The sequence below is a fragment of the Prinia subflava genome (assembly GCF_021018805.1).
Source record: "Prinia subflava isolate CZ2003 ecotype Zambia chromosome W unlocalized genomic scaffold, Cam_Psub_1.2 scaffold_2cwr_NEW, whole genome shotgun sequence".
Taxonomy (NCBI): Eukaryota; Metazoa; Chordata; class Aves; order Passeriformes; family Cisticolidae; genus Prinia; species Prinia subflava.
Window position 1 is genome coordinate 4,515,926 of NW_026960607.1, and position 25,698 is coordinate 4,541,623.

Genomic DNA, 25,698 nt, shown 5'->3' on the forward strand with positions numbered 1-25,698 from the left:
CAGTGATCCTCAAAGTCAGAGCAAAACAAGGGGCAGCTAGGGAAAGAAACCAGACAAATGGATTAGTTTAAAATGTGCTATGCTGCCCAGCAAGACTTAAAATCATTAACTGTGCGTATGAATATTTATATATGAGCCAGAAAGCAACTAGCTAATTTCTTACTTTCCTCTTTATAATGAGAGCCAGAACTGTTCACAGCAGTATTTTAGAAATTTGTTATTACTAACCTCTTCCTCTGCCCAGTCATGGTTTTATTCTCTTGCTTTAGAAACAAAAATCTGTTTGTAAGCAGTGCAAGTTGCATTTCCAAGTTGAAAGAAAAAAAGAAGGAAAAAAAAAAAGGAAAAGAACCTGTATCTAAGTATTAGAAAGTTTAATGAGTTTAGATTTAAGATGGTCCCTGAAAATAATACCACTTCAGAAGCCCAGTCTTGGGCTGAAATGAAATTTTGGGAGGCAGTTTACTATTTTTTTTAAAAAGAGATTTTACACTTATTTTTAATTATTTTAATTACTAATTGCATACAGATTTTTTTTTTATTATATTATGGGACAGGTGCATGGAACATTCCTCCCAAAGCACTTTCGTGAACATGTCATAATTTGAGATTTTGTAGTATTATTTCTCCTTTGTCTTCCTTCCAGAACTAATATTGAAGGTTGAATTACATTTTCAATTATATCCTTGTAAGTGATCTCAGTAAAACCTAATTCTTAGGAAATTTACAAACACAGACTGGTTTTATTGATGCTCAAGTAGAATAGTTCAAGGAACTTATTTTTTTGCCATCACATTTTAGAAAAGATACCTGATGAGTATTTGCAGGCTGTAGCGTAGAATAGAAGAGATGAGATATTGGTGGTACAGGACATCTGGTAATAAGGAGAGGCATTTCAGTGTGGTCTTCATAAGACAATCCAAAAAGCTTGTGCCTATCCAGGAGGAGTCTTGGGAGGAACTGTTTTGCTATATTGTTGACTAGATGAAAACAGTTCTAAGAATTTTATTGAGACATTATTGGAGGATCCCAATACTTTCCGAGAGTCCAACCTTGTGGAAAAACGGCTCAATAATAGCAAGATGCCATGATCGAGTATGTCTTGAAAAAGCGAAAAGGTTTTAATAAAAGAATGAAAATAATACAAAAACAAATAACAAAGCCGAGCACAGAATAATGAACAAAGTCCACATGCCTGTTACAACTTCCCGAAAATGCCCCAAGTACCTTTGTTCTTTCACTTATCTACTTAATGACTGAGGAGGGCTTAATTGGCAAACTGCAAGTCACAACAAGGATAACTTTTGAAGAGCATCTAGAAGGTCCAACAGGTGCTTCTGTCTTGGCCCTGAACCAATTATCGTGAGAGAAGCAAGGAAAGTTCTAGCTAAAGTTCCTAATATGTCTAAGGGTAAATTGAAACCTCTTTCCTTATACAGAACTGCCCACTCGGATGTGGGGAGTGCTTTCCTACAAGACATCTCTATGAATATCTTGTTTTCACTTTGCTCAAGGGCCAGGACGGTATGTGTGTGTAAATTTAGAAAACTCAGTCACGGAGATCAAAAATCTTCTTTACAGATGCTAAATAATACCTGCTGAGAAGTGTAATTCTAAAAGGTGAATGCTATTTTCTTTGAAATAATCTGATTCAAAGATTAAGGAAATTGAATCTGATTTCCTTGATGCACAAAAATATGAATAAATATTTGAATATATATGTCTTTGGTTAAATCCTTTGGTTATGTCTTTACTCTGCAGTGCTGTGGCCTTGAGTTCTGTGTGCAGTTTTGGGGACCACAATATAAAAAAGAAAATTAAGGCATTAGAGAGTGTCCAAAGGAGAGCCACAAGGATGGTGAGGGGTCTTGAGGAGAAGCCTGTTGTGGAGCAGCTGAGGTTACTTGATCTGTTCAGCCTGGAGAAGACGGAAGGGAGACCTCTGCAGTTGCAACTTCTTCGTGAGGGAAAGAGGATGGGCAGGCACTGATCTCTGCTCTGTGGTGACCAGCGACAGGATCCAAGGAAATTGCCCAATGCTGTGTTAGGAGACCTTTAGGTTCAATATCAAAAAAGGGTTCTTCACCCAGAGAGTGGTTTGGCAATGGAACAGGCTCCCCAGGGAAATAGTCACAGCACCAGCCTGAGAGTTCAGGAAGCATTTGGACAATACTCTCAGTCACATGATGTGACTCTTGGGGTGTCCTGTGCAGGGCCAGCAGGTGGACATGATGATCCTTGTGGGTCCCTTCCAACTCAACATATTTTGTGTTTCGTTGTTAACTTTTAAAATGTTAATTAGTATTGAATCTGTGCAAAAAAAAAAAAACCAAAAAAAAAAAAAAAAACCCAAACAAACAACAAACAAAAAACCCCTCACTGTTAAGCAAGCTTATAGGGAAAACATTCTGAAATATAGTTCCTCTTCACTCAGTTATAAAAAAATCAGTTGTTCTTAACAATTTGAGTGCTTTGTAAACATGTAAACATTAAAACAGAAGCACACAGACGCTTTAAGGACATATTTCAAAAGTGATTTTGCCATAACTTTTCTATTCTGTTCTTTTGTTGTATGAATAGTCATGCAAGTTGAATAGGAACTTCAGTGAAGAATTCTATATTTGATTTATGTATTGTAATTTCATGCAACACTTTTTGTTCTATTTATACTCTTGTTTTCAGGGGAAATCACTATGAAATACCCGAACCTAGTAATGATGATTAAATTTATTTCTTTGTTTTTCCAAAAAACTGTTGAGACAGCACTCCTTCTCTCAGTTTAGACGATTCAGTGTATGAGCAGTACTTTGCAGACTGTGGATGCTGTGGATTTTCAGTTGGAGAGTGAGAATCTTGTTGTAACCCAAGTGAAGAAGATAATGTGCCAGAGAAGAACGAATCATGAAAAAGCCTGGAGAGCTGTTGTCAAAAACAGATTTTGAAAATGAATCTTGAATGATGGGTTGTTGAAAGAAAAGAAGTAAGAGTTCCAGGATTCACTACACTGTCAGAAAATACAATGTATTTTTTAGTCCAAGGGGTGGACAATAAAGGCTGCATGCTTTTAGCAGGGAGTTTCTCAGCTGTGATCCCCGTTCATAATTTCTAACCACAAAATGGGAACTAATTTCATGGGTCCATAACTTCTATTATTTTGAGGTCAAAGCAGAGCTCCTCCGAATGACGTACCCAGAATATCCAAAGTGTATTTTCTATGGATATAAATGCAGACATTCAAAACTGTACAGATTTAATGTCATTGAGAAAGGCTAAGAAATTATGAGTTTATTACCAAAGCTACAGTGGATTGTTGGGGGTTATATTTGCCTCTTTTTCACTTACAGAATTTTTTTCCCATAAGTTGCTAAGAAACCCCAACGACAGCACTTAACCAAAAAAAAGGGAGTAGCCAAAGGAGATGGCAGCACAAGGCTACACCTATTGTTTTGAGTCTCCAGGAGCTTCCCTCAGAGGGGAAAGAGAACGAGAGCTTTGGGAAATATAAAAGACCTGGGGAAGGGGCAGTGGCTCACTCTTGCTCTCAGCACTGAGGAGGACAGTCAAGCTGCCCCTCGATGCAGGAAGAGTTCACAGCCATCACTCCGTCTTGTCCTGGGAAAGCTACCGTCATCTGCTCGTGTACCCAGGAATCCTGAGCTCGCTTTCTCCAGCCTCTCCCCCCACCGCCGCTGCTTCTTCAGAGCTTTGAGGTTTTTTTCCTGCTACTCTGTAGCCCTGCACTGCCCAGCTCTGCCAGGACAGCCCTGCCGCTCCAGCTACCAGCGCAGAGCTCTTCATCTCATCCACCCACCCGGAACTTTCCACCCTTCCAGCTTGGCCTCTCGGAGTCCTGCAGGGGCACAGAGATCAAACTGCCCCGGGCTTTTGTGAAAGAAAGCCCTCAAGGTTCCTGGTTCTGTTTATTATTAATGCTGTAGTTGTTGTTTGTTTGTTGTTTTGTCATATATACTAGTAAAGAACTGTTATTCCTATCCCCATACCTCTGCCTGAAAGCCCCTTTAATTTTCTAAATTAGAATAATTTGGAGGGAGGGGATTTGAATTCTCCATCTCTAGGGAGGCCCTGCCCCCTTCCTAGCAGATACCTGTCTTTCAAACCAAGACAGGATAATATACCACAGAAGTAATATTTGAATCACAGGATACTTCAGGTCAGAAAGGATTATCTACTCCACATCCCTATTCAAAGTGGGCCCAGCCTCAAGGACAAAATGTAAAAAATGAATGCATAACTTGAAAAATTTATTTTTTCTAAATTGTTCTTAAAAAAAAAAAAAGAGTGACAAACAAACCTGAAGGTGGTCAAGTCCTGAGATTTAATTTCTATGATAGCATAAAATGTAGAGTGCTGTGTGGTCAGGGAGCTCAGTGATGCTTGATTTTGATGACCAATGTCCATTGTGCTACTTAGTGCTAGTGAATACAAAGTAGAAAGACAGGTAGTTCAGGATATTTATATTTTCAGTACGAAAATATGATGGCACTGAGGAATGGAATAAAAACATAAGCCACCTACAGTCTGGAGGAAGAAAGATACATAGGTATATGAAACAAGAAGTAGCTTTAAAACTATTTTTTCGTGCGGATGTGCTTACTGGGGTTGAGATCAAAGTAGCTTTTTTAGTACAAAAAAGACAAATAAAAGTGGTTTTCTGTTCTAAATGTTTGCTGACAAATTGCCTAAGGTTTCTTTTTGGTCATTTTTGCCACCACAAAACTGTTCTGTGCCACAAAGTCTTAGGGAAACACTAATTTCTAGACTAGACGTATTAATGGAGGAGGAAATTTTCCTTTGGTAGCTGGCGCCTTCTGTATTTTTCTGTAGTTTTATTGAATACAGGTTGAGGAGAGATGGGTTATAGTCAAGCTGAAAGCCTCTTGTGGATGTGTGTGCACGTATGTGTTTGCATGATGCATGAATTGCAAATAAAGCTGCAGAAGCGAAAGCTCTGCTTTGGGTTTCAAACACCCTGTTCCTCCAAGTAGGTTATCTAACAGACTTACACACATGATATTTACGTCAACTACTTCTAGGTAAAAATTAGTCTTGTTGTCTTGAATGTTTCACCTGAATGTTTGAACCTACATTCTCAAGTGCTGAGAAAAATATTTTCATGATTCTCTTAAGATACATGCATTTACTAAGGGGATGACTCCTGTTTCTGAAATATCTTACCTTTTCAGTGTAAATGAAGCCTAATCAATTGCCAGGGAAGTGTAAATATTGAAAAAAATTTTGAACCCCTTCTCTACTCCCTCCTTTGGATTGCTAGAAAAAAAACCCAGAATGACCATGTGCTATAGAAATGTAGTTTTTTGACATAGACTTTATTAATGCACTTCATCCTGTGGTGTTGGTTTGTGTATGTGTCTTGTTTGCAAGAGTGAGAGGGGATGGAGGAGTAGATGTTAAACTGAACTGCATTTCTGCATGGTCACAATTTGTTTTTCTTGGAACATATCTGTCCAGGAAGTCATGTAGTACTGCTAATTTTCCTAGAGGATGAATTCTACTATTTTTTAAGCAGGAATACGTTCAGTGTGACAGGGAAGTTTTTGTCATTGAACATTTGTTTTCATACATAAGTACCAGTTTTCATGAGAAGCTCTGATGATTCCTTGATCTTTGACTCAAAATGGTTTTTCTAACAAAACTGCAAAATAAACTGATAGTAATTAAATGCTAGCATTCATTTCTTACAGAACTTTTAAAAAACTTTTACTCATGTAATTCACAAGACTGTTGTCATGGTTTATTTCTTGAACTACCTTCCATTGTACAGTCAGTAGCCAAACTCAAGAAAAATAGAGGAAGAGAATCTCTGTGCAGTCACAATCACAGAAAAAAATAGGTAAAATCCAAATGACATAACTTTTTTTTCATATTTTAATTTTGTTTTCCAGAATGACAAATCCCCAGGGCGTTCCACAAGTCTATCAAGTAATATTTCAAAAGTATGTGACATCTATTTCCTTTTCCTAGAATTTAAAGAAAATTAGGTAAATATAAAACAGTATTTTAATCCATTATATTCCTTATATAGTATTTTATTTATAAGAACCAGATTTTAAAGTTTTGCTGCTAAACATTATGGTTACCCTGTAAACTCTATCATAAATATACAATTATTCATTACTGTAAAATGTGTAATAATAATAAGCAAATAACACATGCACTTTTTTTCACCTGCTTTCCCCAAGTATTTGATGTTACCTTAGCACTTTGGCTTAAGATAGAATTGCTACTTGAATTTTCTCCTCCTTCCCTACCCAAATAATAACAGCTGTAATGTGCAAAGCTATGAATCTGTCTTCATTTCAGACTGAATTCTGAATTCCTTTTACAGGGATATATGGTTCACTGAAACCAGGACTTTAGATCTAGATGGTTTTTGGGTTTTAGGAAACAGAAGGGAAACTTTAGGAAAGGCAAAATATGATTTTTACTGAAGTTCTTTGGTTTTAACCCTCTTTTTTATGTATTTTTGGTTCAGATGTGGCTGAAATTTATGCCAAAAAGCCAGGATATATAGGGGGTAAAAGATAAAAATGCCATATTTTTTTAATCCAGGCCTAAACATCTACCATGTATTATGTTGGGTTCTAAATATTTTGCATTTAGGACAAGCACAGTATCCTCAGACCTCTTCCCAAAATATTTTTGTCTTTGGGGTACTCACTGTAAAACTTTTTTCTTCTCAGAGCATAAAACAACAACAACAAAAAAAAAAGACAACAAAACCCACCTGTGATTTTAAGTTAAAATACTACTTCTGTGTTAGGTTCTGCTCTCTTACGTTAAGAAGGGAAAAATAAAGGCAGGGGAAAAGATGTAGAATATATTTAGCCTGCTGTAGGATAGGACTGAAACTCTACTAGGCTTACTGCCTATCCTTAGAAATTATATAGTTATATACTTACTGTGGGGCTGACATTGGTCTGAATTTAGACTTCAGGCTCTGCCAGTGTCTGTGTGAAAGGCAGGCGAGCAACTTTCTCATGTTAGCCTGAGAAATCTTAAGGAGGAATTCAAACAAACCTTGGGAAGTGAGAAACCATGCGCAGGTGGTGTTTTTCCAACATGTTTACTGGCAAAAGAAATGTTTACAAAAGGGTGTAGACGCTGAATAACCAGTCATGTTCTTTGTACTGAACTACTCTATAAAAGTAGAATTTAGAAGAATAAATTTTGCTCTCATCTTTACTATCATGGAGAGTCATGTTGTTATTTCTGTGCCGTCCGAAAATCATAACAACTTACCAACTTGATCACTGGGAATTGTATGAATTATTTTATTTACAAGTTTTAAATGCATGTCTCTAGCTATAGCTACTGTAAATCTCTTATGAATTGATAGTACTTTTTCTGCCTTTTTTAAAGACAGGTGCGTGGGTTGCACTGTGACAAAGCATAAATATATTCACCGACATGAGAAACATGTCAGTGACTAACATTTATTTTGGAATGATTTCTGCAGAAATCAGTATAGTTGCTTATTAGAAAGTGATATTTACACTGATTTCAGTTGCAAGCTAAAAACCCAGGTTTTCAGTCATGCACTTAATTTTTTCTGATATACAGCATCATGCACTGTTTTGGATCAATTTTTCTATGTGAAGCTACCTGCCAATGAAGTTTTTCAAATGCTGGAAGAAATTTGATTGGAATTCCGGTTTCGTTTGTTGTCTGACTTAAAATGCTTTTTTTGTGAAACGGGTGTTTTATATGTGTGTGTATATATAGAAAAGCAAACACTTGACTTTGCAGGTTAATATTGCATGGGAGAAAGTGATAGTAAAAATACTCCACCTCAAAACAAAATTGAAAGCTTCTAGGCCAGATCAACTACCTGCCAAAGGCAAGAGCTGTGTTCTGTGCAGCTTCAGATCTTCCACACAATAAAAAATTCAATGGGCAGAAAAATTAGATAGTTGTTATGTAAAACTATACATTAGTGTCATGAAGGCATTGTTTTTCACTGTTTTCATTTGCATGTATGTATAAGTTAAAAAGGGTCAAATGGAACTACATTTTAATAGTTACCATGTGTTGTGTATTCCACCCTTGGTTGGATGTAGAGCTCCTGCCCCAGAGCAAAGTAGATATCACTGGACTTTGTACCAACCTATTTGTGAAATGTAAAACAGCACAGATTCATATTTCTTAATGCTCTTTAACTGTTTATTTAGAGAGGACACCTGAGGTTTGCAGTGTATGCTTGGGCAATTTTGCATGCTAGGTACGTGAATTTAAAGTCTGAATTTTGTGGTATTACAGATTAAATTGAATTGTTAAACACTGAATATGTCTTATCTAGTTATAATGAGAATAAATGGTTTTGATTTATTTTCCAGATACTAGTTAGTATATACCTATTCAATCTAGAGATTTTAAAATCAAACATTCCCAAGACAGGTAGAGATGTGTGTGTGTGTGGAAATCAACACCTCAGTTTTACTATTCAGTTTTGCTGGCTGTTCAAAGTGTATAAATTTAGCATGTTGCAAGGACTTTTCTTATTGCATGTAATTTTCTGACAAGAATTTCAGTGACAGACTATTTAAGGCAAATGAAAGAACAAAACTTAAAATATTTGACTGACAGCTGTGACTCTCTTCAGTGAACGGCAGCCTGGGAATTCTTTCATTCACCTCAGCCTTTTATTTATTTATATCAAGAAAACTGTCCCGTAACTCCAAAAGCATCTGCTTCTGTTAGTTTTCCAGAGACAATTAGGAAAATGTATCAGTGTCTGATTTTTACTTCACTTCTGGTAATAATCTAGATTTTCCCTGTGCAATCAATAAATCAATAAACAATCTTTTTGCATTCTGCCCTGCTAGCACTCAATTAAATATGATTAATGATTTAATAATTAAAATATTAAGTCATATTTTGGACTGATCAGTATTTCACATTACCTTGTATTGACAAAGTGTAGCCCTAGTTAGTAATGGCTTTCAAAACCTATCTACATAAAGAAACCTATACACATAAAGAAAAATATAAAGTAACTGGAAATGTGAGTTATGAACCAGCCTTGATGATTTTAAATTATTACTATTTTTTTAAAGCATTTGACTTTTTTTCCACCTATTTACTGTGTTGCTGGCGGCAGAAGGAACTTAATCTTTCTAAGAGATATTATTGTGCAGTGTTCTGGATTTCAGAATTGAAATTATCCTATGTGCATGTGTTTAAAATCTAAGTAAATTAAAAACTTGACCTATTTGCCATTGCCGTGTCTTCTGTGCACTGTTACTTCTTTCATTAAAATTCTTATGTCTTCCTAAATATATGTATAATTTAAGAGGAAAGCTCATCAGAGAATGATCTGGTGGATCCATTGTTTTCTGTTGTGGTTAACCAGTGGAACAAATCTTGCGTCTGAATTACAGTCTGTAGACTTTATGCTCTATATGTGTTTCTGGGGCTGCTTGGTTATGTTAAAATGCTTTCTGGAAGAAATGTTTCTAAAACATTGTAATTATATTAATTATGATTCAAGAGCTCATTAGAGAAGGATGCTGTCTCACCAGCAAGATCTGAAATTCTCTGATGGGAAGCTTGGGCTTATGTTTCAGTGCAGAGAAAATCAGGCTTGGAGCAAATTTCCTGAATTTTATTTTGCCTCAATTACTTCTCAAAAGCCTGGAGCAGGTGTTAGAACACTTTTTATTTACAAGTCTCTGAAGCATCCATCTAATAAAATTCTGTCGAGTTATATCAGGAAGTGAGGTGCTTGTTTTGGAATATTCTGTGTGATAATATTCACATGTCTAATTTAGAATATGAGTAACAATAGAGGAAAGAAAGAAGGAAAGAATTGTTTTTACTGTATGTTAGCAATTTCTGATTTCTTGTGTCGGGTGGGGCTCCTCTCAGTAAGATACAAATGAAAACCATAAGGCACCAGGATGCCAAAGCAGTGCTCACTAAAGTTCGAGATGAAAAATTTGTCATTACCAATGTATTGATTGTTGATTTGAACCACTGTGACTGAAATAAATTTCACAAAGTGGGTATCAAATTCTGTAATAAGTAATACAATATTGATCCTTTTGAATTATAAATTGCCATTTAATCTCTTCCATTAAAATGGAATAATCTTTCACATGGGTTTTGATATTCTCAAATATTTCATCCTCTCTCAGTACGAGGTGAATGTATGAAGAGTCCTGTATGGCAATTTGGATGGTTTGCCCAGCTTGAAGCAGAACTTACTATTACACTGTGTTTGTAATGGTCAGACATTACCATGTCTTAGGCAGTGACACCAACAGAGAGCACATAATATCTCCTGATGGGTTTTATCATGAAAAAAGCATAAAGGAACTGAAGTGTTCTTTTTAAAGAAGTTTTTACCATGGACTTTGTTTGCCAGAACCAGGATTTCAGCATTTTCCAGATAACCTGTTGCATGACTGAATCCTGTAAACCAGCTGTGTGGCTGTCTCGGTTTGGAAAGACAGGTATCTGTCAGGGAAAACTGAAGTTTCCCTTGGAATGGGGAATGTAAAAACTTCCCTCCCTCCAAATTATTACAATTTTGCAATCAGGAGCTTTCAGGCAAAAATATGAGAATAGGAATAACAGTTGTTTATTAGGAATATTAAAAAAATACAAATGCAGTAGTACAAAAAACAAACAAGCAAACAAACAAAAGTCCTAGAAAACCCTGACAGAGTCAGAGATATGACCTGACACCCTGTTGTCAGGGTGTTGGAAGCAGTCCAAATAAGTCCTCCTGGGGTAACAGAGGTTGTTCTGTGAAGTAGAGATGATTCTATAGAAAAAGAAGGGTCCAGTGCTGGTGAGATAGGTCCGGTCTTCCTCCAAAGATTCAGTGGAAAACCAGCTGCTTTAGTGTTTGGGATTGCAGGTTTCAGGCTGGTGGAAAGGCTTTGGCTCCTCCCACTGGGTGGAGCATCTCACAATGGGATGAAGTAATGTTGTCAGTCATGTGAGATGCCTTAAATGGCCCATTCACAGGTGATGTCCCTTGGAGGAGGATGGGTGCAGGAGGAGGATGGGTGCAGGAGAAGAACAATATCTCCCAATAGGTTTCAAAATAGAATACACATTTACTCTTGGATACATTTTTTTTGGACCTGTTATAAACTGGTGTTCTAATGAGAGGGCATACATAAAAATGTGTGATTGTATGTATACAAGAATGCATACAATATTAGAGATTCTGATTTATTCAATGACAGTCCTTACCAACTATTTTGAGTATACCTAAATGTGCCACATTGACACATCCAGTTAAAACTGCATATATATGTGGAATGTGCCATAATTTTTGTTTTTATACAAGCTCACTCAGTGTGTGATACCTGTATATGATTTTAATTTCTGTTACCACAGAATTCAGTCCTATCCTGTGAGAGCCAATATTGTATAGAAGCAGCTTTGATTTGTTTTCAGTAAATGGAGCATGCAAGTTATCACATATGCTTATTACTTATAATTATTTTAATTATTTCCATAATTATAAATAATAATTATGATCTGTAACATACCTGTTACATATATACTCCAAAAATATTTGCATGGCATTTATTTTTTCATCATGGCACTCATAAGCACATTTCACATATTTGTCCTAAAAACAAATTCAATTAAGCAAACTTTGTTTCTACAGTGGTAAAAGATTGGGAGGATCATGCAGTTTTATGTCCATTGCACTTCACAAAATACAATATCTCCTGTTTTTTGCAATGATGCATTCTCAGCATTTTACTTCTTTCAGTTTAGTCATTTCAATATTCTTACTACAACTTGTTTGCTTTGGCACATTTAGGCTTTTCTCTTCCCTTAGGGCTGGAATAAATAGACATCAAATACACACCAGAATGGAGTTGTTCAAATATAAGAATGACATCCTCACAGATGGGAGTTTATCCAGTCTGTCTCCTGCACAGTCCACCAGACCAAAGGAAGAACATGGTGGGTGTGTGCACTCACATGCATATGCACTTGTGAGAGCATGGCAGGAATGTCATCTGAGTGAAAGCTGTTTAGGATATAGGAATGTTTTGAGGGTTTCAGTCTTGCAGATAGAGGGATATGTGAAAACAGATGCCCTCTTTGGAACAGAAATTTGTTGGAGTCCCTCTGGTCGCCCTGGAGGGTCAGGGACCCTGTCAAAGGGGTCTGTGACACAGGCTTTGACTTCAGTCCATGGGAGAGACTACCTACATTGCAGGAGGAATTGCAAGTCACCAAGGTGTGAAATAGATAGTAGTTAGCTTATCACTGGGGGTGCATGTATTTTTGGGTGTGTGGACTTGAGAAGACAAAATGGAGGATTCAGGCGTGGTCCTGTCCTCCCGCTTCTTCTTCTTGTCCAACATTTCTGCTGTGAAGGTGGCACGTTTGGATAGGGTTAAAGTAGATATGACTTGTTTAGTATAGGCATTAGGTATTGGTAATTAAATGTAAATAATAGAAACATAATATTTAGTATAAAGAGGTCAAGACCGTCTCAGACAGGAGGAGTCAACGAGTGACCATGCGGCAGCACGGAGCTCCGCAGGGCACGAGAAGAGCTTGAGAGATAAGAAATAATAAACAAAAAGCAAGACCTTGAAAATGAGAAACCCGAAGACTCCGTGTGTTTCTTTGCGTCCGCTCACAACTCCTCAAAGGGCAGAGACATTTTATCACCCTAATCTTGGGGGGTTAAACCCAAGAGAAATTCTAAATGGTTCTCTGAGTACTGCCTACCTTTAGAAATAAAGTGCTGCAAAATCCAGTAACAAAGAAAATACAGGTTTTGTGCTTCACCTTCCCTATACGCTAAATTTCCATTTAGCTGCCTCCAGACAGTCAAAATCTGCTGGTCTCGTGGCTCTGCACCTTTTGTATAAAACCTGGCACATCCTTTGTCCCAATTGCTTACATTTTTTTTAAAGAAAGTGATTTTTTTATTAAGAAAGTGATAATGACTAGAAAGATGCATCCTTGAAGAGAATCATAAATGAAAAACACTGTGTTGCTAAGATACAAAGACTTTTGCATACTATAATCCACCTGATAATTCAAAGCTTAGCTAGCAGTTCTTCTATGCCTATAGAAAAAAGTGGTTTTTGTAGTCAAATGTACCTTGAAAATAAAGATTAACATAGATTAGTAAGGCAGGAGAAAACAAACAAGCTGATCGAATCTACAAGTTAAAGCTGTAATTACTCATTTGCTTCATTTTTTAAATGATAGTATAATTTCCCATTTGCAATTTTGATTTTAGATTTCAAACCACTTTATAACATGATCATACTGACTTTCAAGGTGCTGAATGGTATTGTTTGGCAGAATCCTAAGGGTTTTTCTGCTCCTTCCTTGTGTGGTACTTTTCCCTTAATTCCTTCTCTTCAGAGGCAGGTGAAAGGAGGGGAAGGAGGAAAGGAGAGAAAGAAAAGGTTTGGAGAAGAATTGTGCAAGGAATAATTTATAAAAAAAGAAAATCTGTGAAAGATAATTTAACAGAAATTCACTTACCAATTAATGTAATAGTTGCTATAAAAGCATCAATCAGATTAAAACAACTTTGAAATCTGAGCACAAAGCAGGAACTCTGTCATAAAGAAACAAATAAAGAAAAGAAAAAAAAACCAGCCAAACAAACCAAAACCCAGAAACCCTCTCCCCCAAACCTACGCACAAATTTCAGTTACCATCGAGACCAAGCTTGTAAAATAACACGACTCGGGTCACCTTCACTGTGTTTTGGAACTTTTTAGACCTTAAGAAATGTCTACATAACAGTTCACAAAGGTGGAGGTTTTCTGCAGAATGTTGTGTTGTTTACAAAGCAGAAATTTTCACATTAAAATACACAAACTGGATCTCCTGCTGAGCTCATTGCCATTCAAACTGCTCTAATCTTCTAAGGTATCTGTTCCTTTGTGTGCTGTTTTTCAAATAGGATAGAGTTTCAGCTTTTTCACTATAATGGCTGGTGGGATCTGGATTATTCTGTGATGCATCACTGTTATTAGAGCAAACTCAGTAGGAGAATAAAAGCATTAGACATGTTCCCTGTCTGCCCTATCACCTGTCAATTGTCTGCAGCTTTCTATTTCAGCAGTGTTGTAAGTTGACCAGCTTTTGGAAATGCCTCTATTCAGAACAGAGACAGGAGAGGATTCATTTGCCTTTGTGGTATACCTGTGAGGCCATTTTATATAAGTTGTCCATTATATCATCTGATTTGTTAATCCCTTCCCCTTCCATCAGATCCTGAATACCTAAGTAAAAGGTGGTCTTGATTGGAAATTCTTACTGTTTTCACCAGTTGAACTTATTTCTGTTCCCCATTTCTGTCTTTGCTGGTTTTCTAACACAGACACGTGTGTGACACTGAAGTCCCCTTGTGTTGGGTAAGTGATTGTCATCTTGCTTGTCCTGAAAACTGTAATTTACCAGCATGCTGCTTGAAAAGCACACTATCACCATACCGAAAATAATTATGGATGAGTGCCCTGTCATGTCTGTTAATTGAATTGCATATCCTTGACAAGAGAATTCATCTAAACTGGCCAAGACAGCAGAAGGTGGTGACTGGGGAATCTCTCTCTACTAACAATCTTTTTGAAATGTCAAACCTAAGCAGCTGGAGTTGGCATTATCCCTTAGACCTCTTCCTTGTGTGATGGCACAGAGAAATGAGCTGCCTTGCTTATAAATTAATTATGAGACAGCTTTATTTTGAATTACCACATTTAATTCTGCTACTGATGTAATTTGTTATGATAAAATTAGTACAGTGCTTGTTTAGTTTTCCCATTCCAGTGAGCTGTACAATATACCTGTCTGAAGAAGACATTCATTCAAGGAATACTATTTTTAAACAATGTTGTTATTCAGCCTCCCAAGTGGAATTGGAGTCCTCAGCATCAATCTGATCCCTCTATTCATTAAATACAGTATCTCAAAATATTCAGTGTGCTGCATAGCAATATAGCAATGGGATAGCAATTATAGCAATAAGAGCTGTGTGCCTGAGTGTTTCCAACATCTGTTGCATATACATTCCCAAAAGAGCTGGACTGAAAAGACATGAGCAGAATATATTCAAATTATCATATTCTGGTTTTCAGATAGGCCTTGAAAATATACAATTCTCTCTGTAAACACACTACCCAAGTAAATGTCCCTTTCAGTATCTTTGCTCTTAGACTAGATTTAAGACATATAATTATTAAATTTTTTAAAATTAGTTTGCGATGTATGGCTTGTAGAAGAGATGGCAAAGAGGGAATATTGCCAAAAGAATTGGGGTAAACCTAGAGGCAGTGCTGGTAGCAGAAAGCAGACAGTTACTGCTGTCAGAACAGGGTAGCATGAAAAACTAAAGGGGTTTGGGGAGAGAGGTCTGGGAGAGGCATCCAGCTGAGTTGAAATTTACAGGTTCTTAAAAACAGCTAATCTAGCTGTGAATTATTATATTCATATTACATGTGGTAGCAAGGACAGACCTGACATTAGCAGGTCCTTCCATTCTTATTTAATTTACGAAGACTGGACCTATTTACAAAATAAGGGCCTTCATTTCTTGTGAGATACACAAATCAACATCAGAAAATTAATATCAGAAACATTAACCTTTTTAATTTTAGAAATTACTCCATCCGTTCATTTTTTTTCCACAACATCAAACACTTTTAAGATTCAACTGGACAGGGTGATAAGACATGTTGTCCACACTGTGCTTTTGCCAAGAAAGGTTGGGCTAGGTGATCTTTGAGGTCCCATCCAACCTGGTATTCTATGAATCTATGATTTTACCATGAAAAGCTAATTTAATGTAGATAAATGTATATAAATTTACATAACATAGATAAAAATATATGTTACAAAGTTGTAGAAATGAATTATATTTGATCACGGGTAAGAATCTGCATTATCTTCTGTATAACTTGTCATGGTTTGTTTTTGAAGACTTAAATCGTGCGTTGGCTTTTTGCCTGCCAGTTGTCATATTTGCTCCAATAGGGCTTAGACAAACAAGTAAAAAACATTCATTTTGTAAAAGCTATTTATGTACCTTGTTTTTGAAGTAAATAAACTTGTCTATGAGTTATGTACAACTAAACATGGTATCATGCCTGCACAGGGGAACTAGAAAGTAAATTTGACTGAGCAGGGCTGAAACAGTCCAGACCTCTTGACAGTTGAAAGTGAAATGTAAGATTTAAGTAGTCAAACTGATAATGTAATTTTTATCTTAAAATAATTAGATTTCCACCAGTCTGCAGTTCTAAATCATAAGTGTAAAAGCTTTTCAAGGAGTTTGTTTAGTTTTTGGCTTTATTTCAGCTCTCTTAAGAACTGTCTAGCTGGCTTCCTGCTTTAATAGCTGCTGAAAGTTTCTTGAACTTGTGCAGACCTACTGTATGGTTGCTAGGCCAGCTTAGCCAATCTCCTTATCCCTTCAAAGGATACTGCTTGTGGCAAGGTGATGTAAAAATTCCTTTCACTGCATGGAGATGACCTGACCAGCATTTAAGACCAGGCCAAACCCTTGTAGTACAGAGATCCCAAAAGAAGCAATGGTAACAGTCCTGGAGCTGTGAGGGGAGAAATGAGCTCATCATGAGGGATGAATTCAGTATTACACACTCGACTCTGGGGCTGGATTTCTTCAGCAGTCCTTCAACTGGGGCTTAGTCTGGAGGTATGTTTTTTCACACAGCAGCAGCATGTAACCCAATAACATCAGTTATTGGTGCTGATGCCTGCATCTTTCCTCATTAAGTAGCTTAAGATATACCTAATTACTTTATGCTAATCTCAGAGGCTATGTGTTGCAGCCATGAGGCCTAACAGGCCTCTCTGGCAGTCAGTTGCCTAAAGGCAAAGAAATGCCTAGTCATGGTGACTAGGCTAAATAACTTCTCTCTTGCTTTCGGACTCTCTCTTATCTCCCTGTAAGACAATAGGTCACTTTCTACCCCGACTCATACCATTAGACTATTTCTCAAAACCTTGGTACCCTATATAAACCCCACTTTTGCTTAGCTCAGTAGAAGAGCTGTCCCTGAAACCTTTCACAGAGGATGCTAATAAAGAATCACCTGTAGAACTTCATACAGCGCTTCTCTTCTCTCTCCGTGTCTGCCAAGGCACTTAGCAAGCTTATGAGCTGAATATCACTAGAGCTGAAAATCACTAATAGAGCTAACACTGCAAAGAGCTGGAATCACTGATAATTAAGCTTGCTAAGTATTGCCTGAGCCTGGGAGCTTCGCCTGAAGTACTTGGACAGGAGTTACTTAACAGTACTCCCTATCCAGGAACACCTAAGGCAGCCGAGAAGGACTGAAGCATCCGAGAAAACAAGAGATGGAAGAAGATTATATACCCAACCATGCATCTAACATATGTTTCGAATTTGTATGTAAGAAAAGCTCATACTTTGTCACAATGTGTATAATTGAAATATTGCTTTTGTAGAAAAGGAGATATGGAATACAATTTCTCTCACAGATACTTTTCCTTTTCTTCCAGCATGACACTGCATGTAGACTCACTAATGTTCTTCCTTTGAGTGGTGAATCCAGACATGGCAAAACTTAGAACACAAGGATTGTGTCGATGAATTTATCAGTTGCTTTATCAATTTAATTTCTCATTTTGGCTTAGTTGTTATATCTCCTAGTTTTGCTCATGGATCTAGAAGTAAATAATTAGTAATATTGTTGGTGGGTTTGGTGTATTTTTGCCATATTAATCAACTGGTAAAAATGGTTACTTGAATTCCAGGAGCTAGAAGACTGTTTTCATGCAAAAGCACTATTCTTAACTGTCAGCTGGTATCCATATGAAAGCAAAAATCCACACAATGGTGACTGATGTTTCCGTAAGATGTATGCATTAAATAGAATGGATATTGAGAACCTTGGCTAAAAGTGAAGTGTTGGCAAGTACTTGCTGTTTGAACTCAGGGTCTCTATTACATGGAAGCTGGAACAGAGCAACGCATGATACAACCAATATGGTCAAAACATACGTTCTTACCTTTATTCTCGAAATGGCTGGTTTTATACAGTTTTAGATAGTTTACAGTTGCAGGTGTTTTCTCATTGGCATTCATCATGAGAAAGAATGCAAACAATCTTAGCTTAAGGCAGCTACCGTGATTCTACTCTAACTGTCCTATCTAAAGCATGCACACACCTTAACTTAAATTCTAACTGCGCCACAGGTTTATCTACTTCTACACAGGCCTAAATCTGAGGCCCAGTTTGGGATAGTTCAAACTTCATTCCATAACACATCATGCTCCTGCTACAGCTGTTTGTAATTGTTTTTGCTTGTACTACTAATTTTCAAACACCTTTTTAACACCATAAAAATGTCTGTGCAAGTTGAGATAGAAATAATTTCAATTATCTGACTGAATTTGATTTGCTAGTAAAAAAGGTTTGGATAACAGGCTTTACATCTTTGTATGATTTGTATTTTGTACTCTTGCTTAATAGTCATCCTCCCCTTGCATCTGATACACGATCTTGTGGAATTCTGAGGCTTGTAGTATTTTATGTGTATTTTGAAGTGGTGATCACAGTGGGATGGATGGGGTTGCATACTAAAAGCTAATACCCCTGATCAGCTACAGGAAGGTCATAGCCTTAAGAATGATTTTTACTGAACCCACTTTCCACAATACTGTGTCTTGTGAGGGATCCTGAAGAATCACAATGCCTTGGATTTACATTTGGATTCCATACAGTTCTGCTGCCAGTAGATAGCAAGGCAGATTGAAATGGTTTGCTGTTAACACCATCAAAATATGTTTTCAGTGAAAGTATTGGGTAACTGAATCTGCAATTTGTAGCAACAACCTTATGAGCAAAATGTCACATACTAAACATGTTTTGCATCTCTTCTGCTGGTTGAGAATGTGATCAGCTCTGTAGAGATGCAGCCTGCACTTTGGAATTTTCAGGCTCATCTCAGTTTAACATTTTCAGCTCTTCTAGAAGATCTGATTGCCTTGAAAACCTTTTAAAACACACTCTAATCTTCCTGCAGTTTCATCAGTCCACTCAGCCTAAGTTACCTTTGGGTTCTTCATCACGCAGTGTATTGCAAATGCACTCCATGTGATTTGGAAAGGAATCATCAAGGTTGTTTGACTGCACGAAAGAAAAACAGTACTTTTCCCCTTCAGACATTTGCAGTAGAGCCAAATGAAAATTCAGATGCTGAGAGCTGCTTCCTCAAACAGTGACAAAAAGTAGTCATGAGCGAATGAGAGCTCAAACACTTCAGTTGTACTTAGTTCCACAAATAGGTTTCACTTTTGTTCAAGCTTCCTGTATTTTGCGAGCTTCTATGTGTTCAACAGGGCGCTATGAACAGCAGAAACAGTTATTTTAATTTTGTGATCATGTGGCAAAGCAGAAAAATATCTGCAATGTATTTCATGGACAAAGATTCCAAACTGTCTAACTTATTTCAACAGGCAAGCAGTCCTACAACAGGAACAGCTCCCAGAAGTCAATCTCAGTTGTCTGTCTGCCCCTCTACTCAGGACATTTGTAGGTATGTGCTGAAAAAAATATACTCTCCTCTGGCTGATACATGTTAGTTGTTTTTATTAAATATTATGTAGCTCTTGCTTCTGCTTAAATTTATTCATAATTGACATAGACTTTAGTTTTCTTTTGACCTCTCTTTGTTTTGGGTTTGTTTTTGCTTTTTAGTCTCATGTTTTTCTATTAAAATTCATGTTCTCATTCTCATCCCTTTTTTTTGTGTGTGTGTGATTTCTCTTTCCACCCACCCTTGCCATTTCCATCCCTTTCCTTTGTTTACTGCTTTGTCTAGATCTACTACCTTGCATGATTTGTCAGAAGATGAGCTTGAACATGCAACCCCTGTCATGGTGCTGGCCCCTACTAATAGGGAGCCTGGTGGTAAGAAACACATAAAACAATTTAGGCAGAAAAGAGAGACTGGAGACAATGGTGCGCACACAGAAAAGCAAGGAAAGGGGAGAAACTGTAAATTGCATCCTGAGCCTCCGAGATCCAGCTGGAATGCATCCAATTCATCATCATCTTCAGATGAGAGTCAGTGGGCTCAGGCTAGGAGGAGAGCAAGAGAAAAGGCCAGGATGGCCAGGAGAGGGAGAAGAAACAATAGATCATGCAGTAACCAGGATGGGCCCTCAAACAATAATGCTGTTGAACTTGTCACCTTGGGGACAATGGGAAAAGAGAAACAAGAGGTGTCTGACCCTGAGAATCCGACTTTAAATCACCGCCAAAGGATTCCAAGGCTCAAGGAATCACAGTCTTCAGCATCATCTCAGGAAGCAAGGATTTCCTCCAGAAAATGTGGGAAAAACAAAGGGAAAAGCTACCACAGAGATCGGCAGCCGGCACCTTTCCTTAGACACGTGAAGGACTCCTTTGCAGAGGCAGGCTCTGGCAGTGATGCTCTGGCAGTCCCAGATCATGGAGCACCTGCTGGGGCAGGGCCCACTGTGCCTCATGCTGTTCAGAAGCCTCCAGTGTTTTATGATGACTGGTCTGATGATTTAGAAGTATGCAGGTTAGTCCCTAATAAGAAGGATTTAGCATTCTTAAGAGGAGTTTCTCCCTGCCATGGTCTGAGTGCCTTTCCCTTGACTGCTTTCTGTCTCTATTTCTTAGTAATAAACTGCTAGGCAAGCCACAGGAAATAACACAAGAACATTTGCTACAGAGAAGTTAGCATATCTCAAACTGAAGAGATACTTCTCTCTTTTTTAAAAAGCGTAATCCTATAAAGGAACCAAATGTTTGTCTTTGCTCCATGAAGATGGACCCACTCTGTCCTCTGACAGAGCACTGTATTTTTTAAATCTCCAGCCAGAGTCAGAGAATGAGGCAGAGTGCCAGATAGCTCAATAGAATGGGATATGGAGCTTTTCCTCCTTAAGTTATCAGTTCAAATGCAGCTTTGGTCCCTCTATGTAATTTTTCAATGACTTACATGAAATAATTTTAAGGTCTTGATTCAGTGTCCCTTAGAGTTGCCATTATTTCAGGAATCCAGTGGATGGTGCCTGGAGAACATCGTCTCTAGTGGGGCATAATTTATCTGTGATTTTTGCACTGCTGAACACCTCCACACTGTGAATGGGTGTGGGCTGTTAGTTCAGTCACCCCCCACAAGGACTGGAATGATACAAAAGGGTGATTGAGCAGAATAAACAGTAAAATAAGCTTTGGGAAAGAAAAAGCAACACCACGAGTTCACTTTAGTTCAGAAGTTCAGGCCTCTGACAGTTTGATGCCCTTGGTGTGAAGCATGCAACCAGAGGGTGAGCATTTTACCCTGGAAATGAGATCAAGCTAGACGCCTCTGGGCTAACATCCAAATTTGGAGTACACAGCTGGGAAAGCTTGAGTTACTTAGTTCAGTGGTAAATGAAAATGCACCATCCAGTAAGTCTAACAGAACTGAAACAAGTATTTCCTTTTTTTCCCTCACCAAACTTGTGAGCCAACATTGGCTCTCATCTACAAAGTGTCAATCTGGCTTAGTTTCTTCATATGCTAACCCAAAACTTCTCACTTTTCTTTGCTGGGAAGAATTTGCGTGGAAACGTAAACAGAGGGATGAGGAAGTTCATGATGACACATGATGCAGTTTCACAATATGCTTTAACCTAGTGAAACACTGCAAAGATATTATTTCTAAAAAGAAAAAAGGTAATATGCATGTATTTCGTGGTTTTTTGCATCAGAAGATAAAAGCCATTTCTAACACAGCTAGGGCTATGCACTCCTTTTTATACTTAGCAAGTAAGAATGCACATTTCCACTGTCTGACCATTGTCTGTCATAATAATTTAAGGTTCTTCAAAGTCCAGCTGTGTTTGTGCATGAGCTTATATATCAGAACCAGGCTTGGGTTCTCTCTGCCTAATAGAAATGCAAATAAACAGCAACAGTGGTAAACCATGTTATTGAAATGTATCTACAGGTCATGATGCAGAGGTGTGCACAGATCAGAGTTGTCTTATATTTCTGAACTACCCTGCCTGCATGTATTGAAGATCCAGTGTAGTACATGCAGTATGTATAGAACAGGTCATTTAGTGATTGTTAAGAATATGAGCTACCCAAAACGTGAAAAAAAACCCAAACTTCGGCATAGGTCTTCATATGGGCTTAACTACACTGTAGTAGAAAAAACAGAAATAAATAAATGTGTGTATGTATTTACACACATAATATATAGATATATACATAAAATAAATTTCTGTAAATGCCTTATGTTGATTAGTCCTAACTGTTCCCCAAGTCACCAAACTTAGAATTTGCTTTCAGATGAAAAGTGAATTCCTGTCTTTTATTTGTCTTTTCAACCCACTAAATTTTATTATAATTTTTCAGGCACTTTTTGCAAGACTTGGAGCTTGGTTCAAGGATGGACCTTTTGGATGTGCATGCACACTTTTCAGCCAGGCTCTTATTTAGTTGAGGAAAGTTGAAATTTTTTTATAGGTTGTGCCCTTAGGCTCAGTATCAGTGGAGATGATCTTTGAACAACCAGCAAACTTAATATTGTTGATAATGAGACCTGTTTTGCAAAATTTCTCAAGCCAGTCATAAACAAATTTTTCTACATGTCAGGGATAATACTTTTTTTTTGTTGTTGTCATTATCAGATGTATCATAGTGACTGTAATACATCTAGGAAAAACATAGCAAAATCAAAAGCGTATTAATTTTTCATAGCTGATAAATTGTCTTAATCAGTTTGCAGACAGCTGAAGGAAAAGGTAGACATGATTTTACTACCAATTCAGAATTGACCGTAGTTTCTATTTCTCAGGACAGGTCCGTGCACTTCACTGATTCATGATCTGTGGTATGTTTTCTTTTTAAAATTCACAACCTCCAATCTGAAACAAAAATCAAATAAATGATTGCAGTGTAGTTGTGCACATATACACCATTTTTCTGCATGGGAAATAGAATAAGGAGGGTGGTTTTGTCATGTTTATGCTAAGACTGGGTTAGCATAGCTGGTTGTGATGTAGATTTGTTTTCCTGGGGTGTTTCTTCAGGCTTTTCATCCTAGCTGTTCATGTCTTTTAGTTGATATGACAGCACTGGCTGAGTGGAATGGCCTTCACCTAAATGGTATTGTGTGGAAATAGCAGAGGAACAGGGGTCAAACATCTTGTGGCAACAGTTATTTTGTCTTTAAGTTTCTGGGTAGGCAACTTGTTTCCTTCATTCCTCACGGATTGCTGACAGTTTCTTCACTCTGCATTGAGCAGCATGAGCAGGAATGTGACAGGGCACATTCCAGCAAAAGCTCATTAGTCAGATGAAGTACAGTACCATTGTGCAATATGTTCTTAGGCTAGTCTGAGGGGAACCTCTTGGTCACTTCAGTGAATTATTTGTGCTTCTAGTGTCACTGAGTCTTTCCAAAATCCTGAAAAATGTCATGGCATCAATTCTGACCTTTACAGTCTCTTCCGTGAACAACTACTTTCTCCCGGATTCCATTAGGAGGCACGGTTTCTTCTTCTGAGATACAATGCAAGTTCTTCCCGTGATGAGTTGTTTTGGCACCTAATTTTTATTTTTTTTTTTGAAGATCCACAGGACAGGCTTTCTAAATCATACAGATGGATCCCCCTTTTCTGAAGTTGCCCTGTGCCTGAGATTTTCTTCATATATACTTTATCTCGGAATTTGCCGTGGCTTGAGGCACAGCCTCAGAAATAGCTTTCTTTGCTCTGCATGTGGATATCCTCCCTGAAGGGAACAGCTGTGTATTGGACATGACAAAGTGCATGGATTGTGAGAAGTTAGTCCCATGGATTTTCACATGGAAATCACTAAAAGAAGAAAATTGGGTAGTTGATATTACCACTTGTGGATCATAAGTGTTTTGTGTATTGATCCTGAATATATCTTGTGATATTTTTATTATTGATGATATAGGTGAAAGATACTTTCTTTTTAACTAATTAGGCTTTTGGTGTAAAATCTTTTTGTAGTGCTGATTCAGTCATTTCAGCAAAACTACATGCACTTAAAGTGGAGTTTCTCACTTTGAAGAAAAGATGCTTATTGGAAGTCAAATTTTGATTTTGTTGAACTCTGAATGACTTTCTGCAGTCAGGTAATGGCAGGCCCTCATTTGAGGAGTAGGGCATAACAATAGGGCATGTGAGAAAACAAGCAGGGAAAGGGAGAAGTAAAGGAGATGATGAAGTTGATTCATGAGCTCTACAGAGTATATTTCAAGCATAATTTTTAAAAACAGTTTTCAAAATCTAGTGTGTTAATTAAAAGGCCATTATAAACTTAGGAAAAGACTAATATGGGCATTTCTGTGTGTTAGCACAATTATAGATGGGAAGAAATAGTGTATATTGCACATGACTAGACGCAATGTGATTATGTAGTTTCTCTCTGTGAAATCAAGTGCTTCAGCAGGGTTTCTTTTTCCTAATATTATTTAGCAGGACCTGCAAAAATATATATCTTTCATGAAATTACTTACATTCTGAAATATTCAGGCAGAAGAGTGCTCATGAAATCAGCAGACAGAAAGGTGGTTGGTAGGAAACAGGTCCTTGAGGAAGAAAAAACAGAAAGTTGAACAGAAGATAGATATATAGGTTCAAATTCTACCACTGAATTTTAACACTCATTCTAAATAGTTATGATGAAACCTTGATGTTGGACCCAGTGAAGAAACTGTAATCCAGAATATGTAGATTTTAAATACCATCCAGAGCCTTCTAAAATCAGCATAAAATGGAAGATGCTCTACTTCCAGACTGGCGTTTGGCTGGAGGATTTTTATCCTGTTTCAACCTGGGATATTAGTGTGTACCTTGTGATCTCAGGATGACATGTTAGGAACTATGTCTCTGAATCTTGTCCTGCATGTTGACTCCTCACCCCTTCCTTGAAAAGAACTGTGAGTGCTGCTTGCTTTCCTGTTCAGAGCTTTGTTTTTTTGCAAAGTGACTTTTTGATGGGAATCTCCTGCTTTTGGAGGAATTTCCTCCTCTGCTTGATGGTCTGGTGGTTCATCAGTCTTTGAAGCAGTATGAAATTCTGGTTAATTCTGTTATCTGCCTGATGGTTCAAATCCCCATCTGTCACATCTTCAGCCATCTGGTTATGCAGTCTCTTTTGGAAGCTCTCCATGATTCACAAGGCTGCAAGGAGAGCCAAAGTAAGGCATGCACATCTTTGTTGTGATTAGGCTCACTTATCTAGGTGAGAACTGAGTCCTGGTTTCTGCTTGTTTCTCTCAGAACTTATTATTATTTTTAATGGAAATAAGTGAAATGGCACAGCTTCCTGTTAGAAAGTTACCCTTGGTTTTAAGGGTCCCCTTATTGAATACTTTAGGCTTGCATGTTTTGTGTGTGGAGTTTAGTTCCTTAAAGCTTTGACTTTCACTAGGTAGGTGGGGGGAAATCTGCATCCTGTTTTGAGATGCAGTCCTTAGTTCTTTGAACTTGTTCAATGCAGTAAATCTTGTCAGACACGTATCTTGCAAACAGTGCATCTGAGGCAGCAATTACTTGTAACTCTCTAGATATCCTATTTATCACCTATAAAGGAAGATTAATAGAAAGACAAGAAATGTCAACAAAATAAAATATGTACTTTCGCTAATGATGTTTGC

The 25,698-nt window shown here is 37.6% G+C and overlaps 1 protein-coding gene across 1 annotated transcript in view; it reads left to right on the forward strand.

The window, feature by feature from the left end:
• MARCHF1 (membrane associated ring-CH-type finger 1) overlaps positions 1 to 25,698 on the forward strand; it is a 298,950-nt gene that overhangs the window by 240,053 nt on the left and 33,199 nt on the right. Inside the window, exons 4-6 of the mRNA XM_063424272.1 lie at positions 5,925 to 5,975; positions 19,496 to 19,575; positions 19,861 to 20,589. Of these exons, the coding sequence (XP_063280342.1) occupies positions 5,925 to 5,975; positions 19,496 to 19,575; positions 19,861 to 20,589 (860 nt within the window). The remainder of the gene's footprint in view (positions 1 to 5,924; positions 5,976 to 19,495; positions 19,576 to 19,860; positions 20,590 to 25,698) is intronic.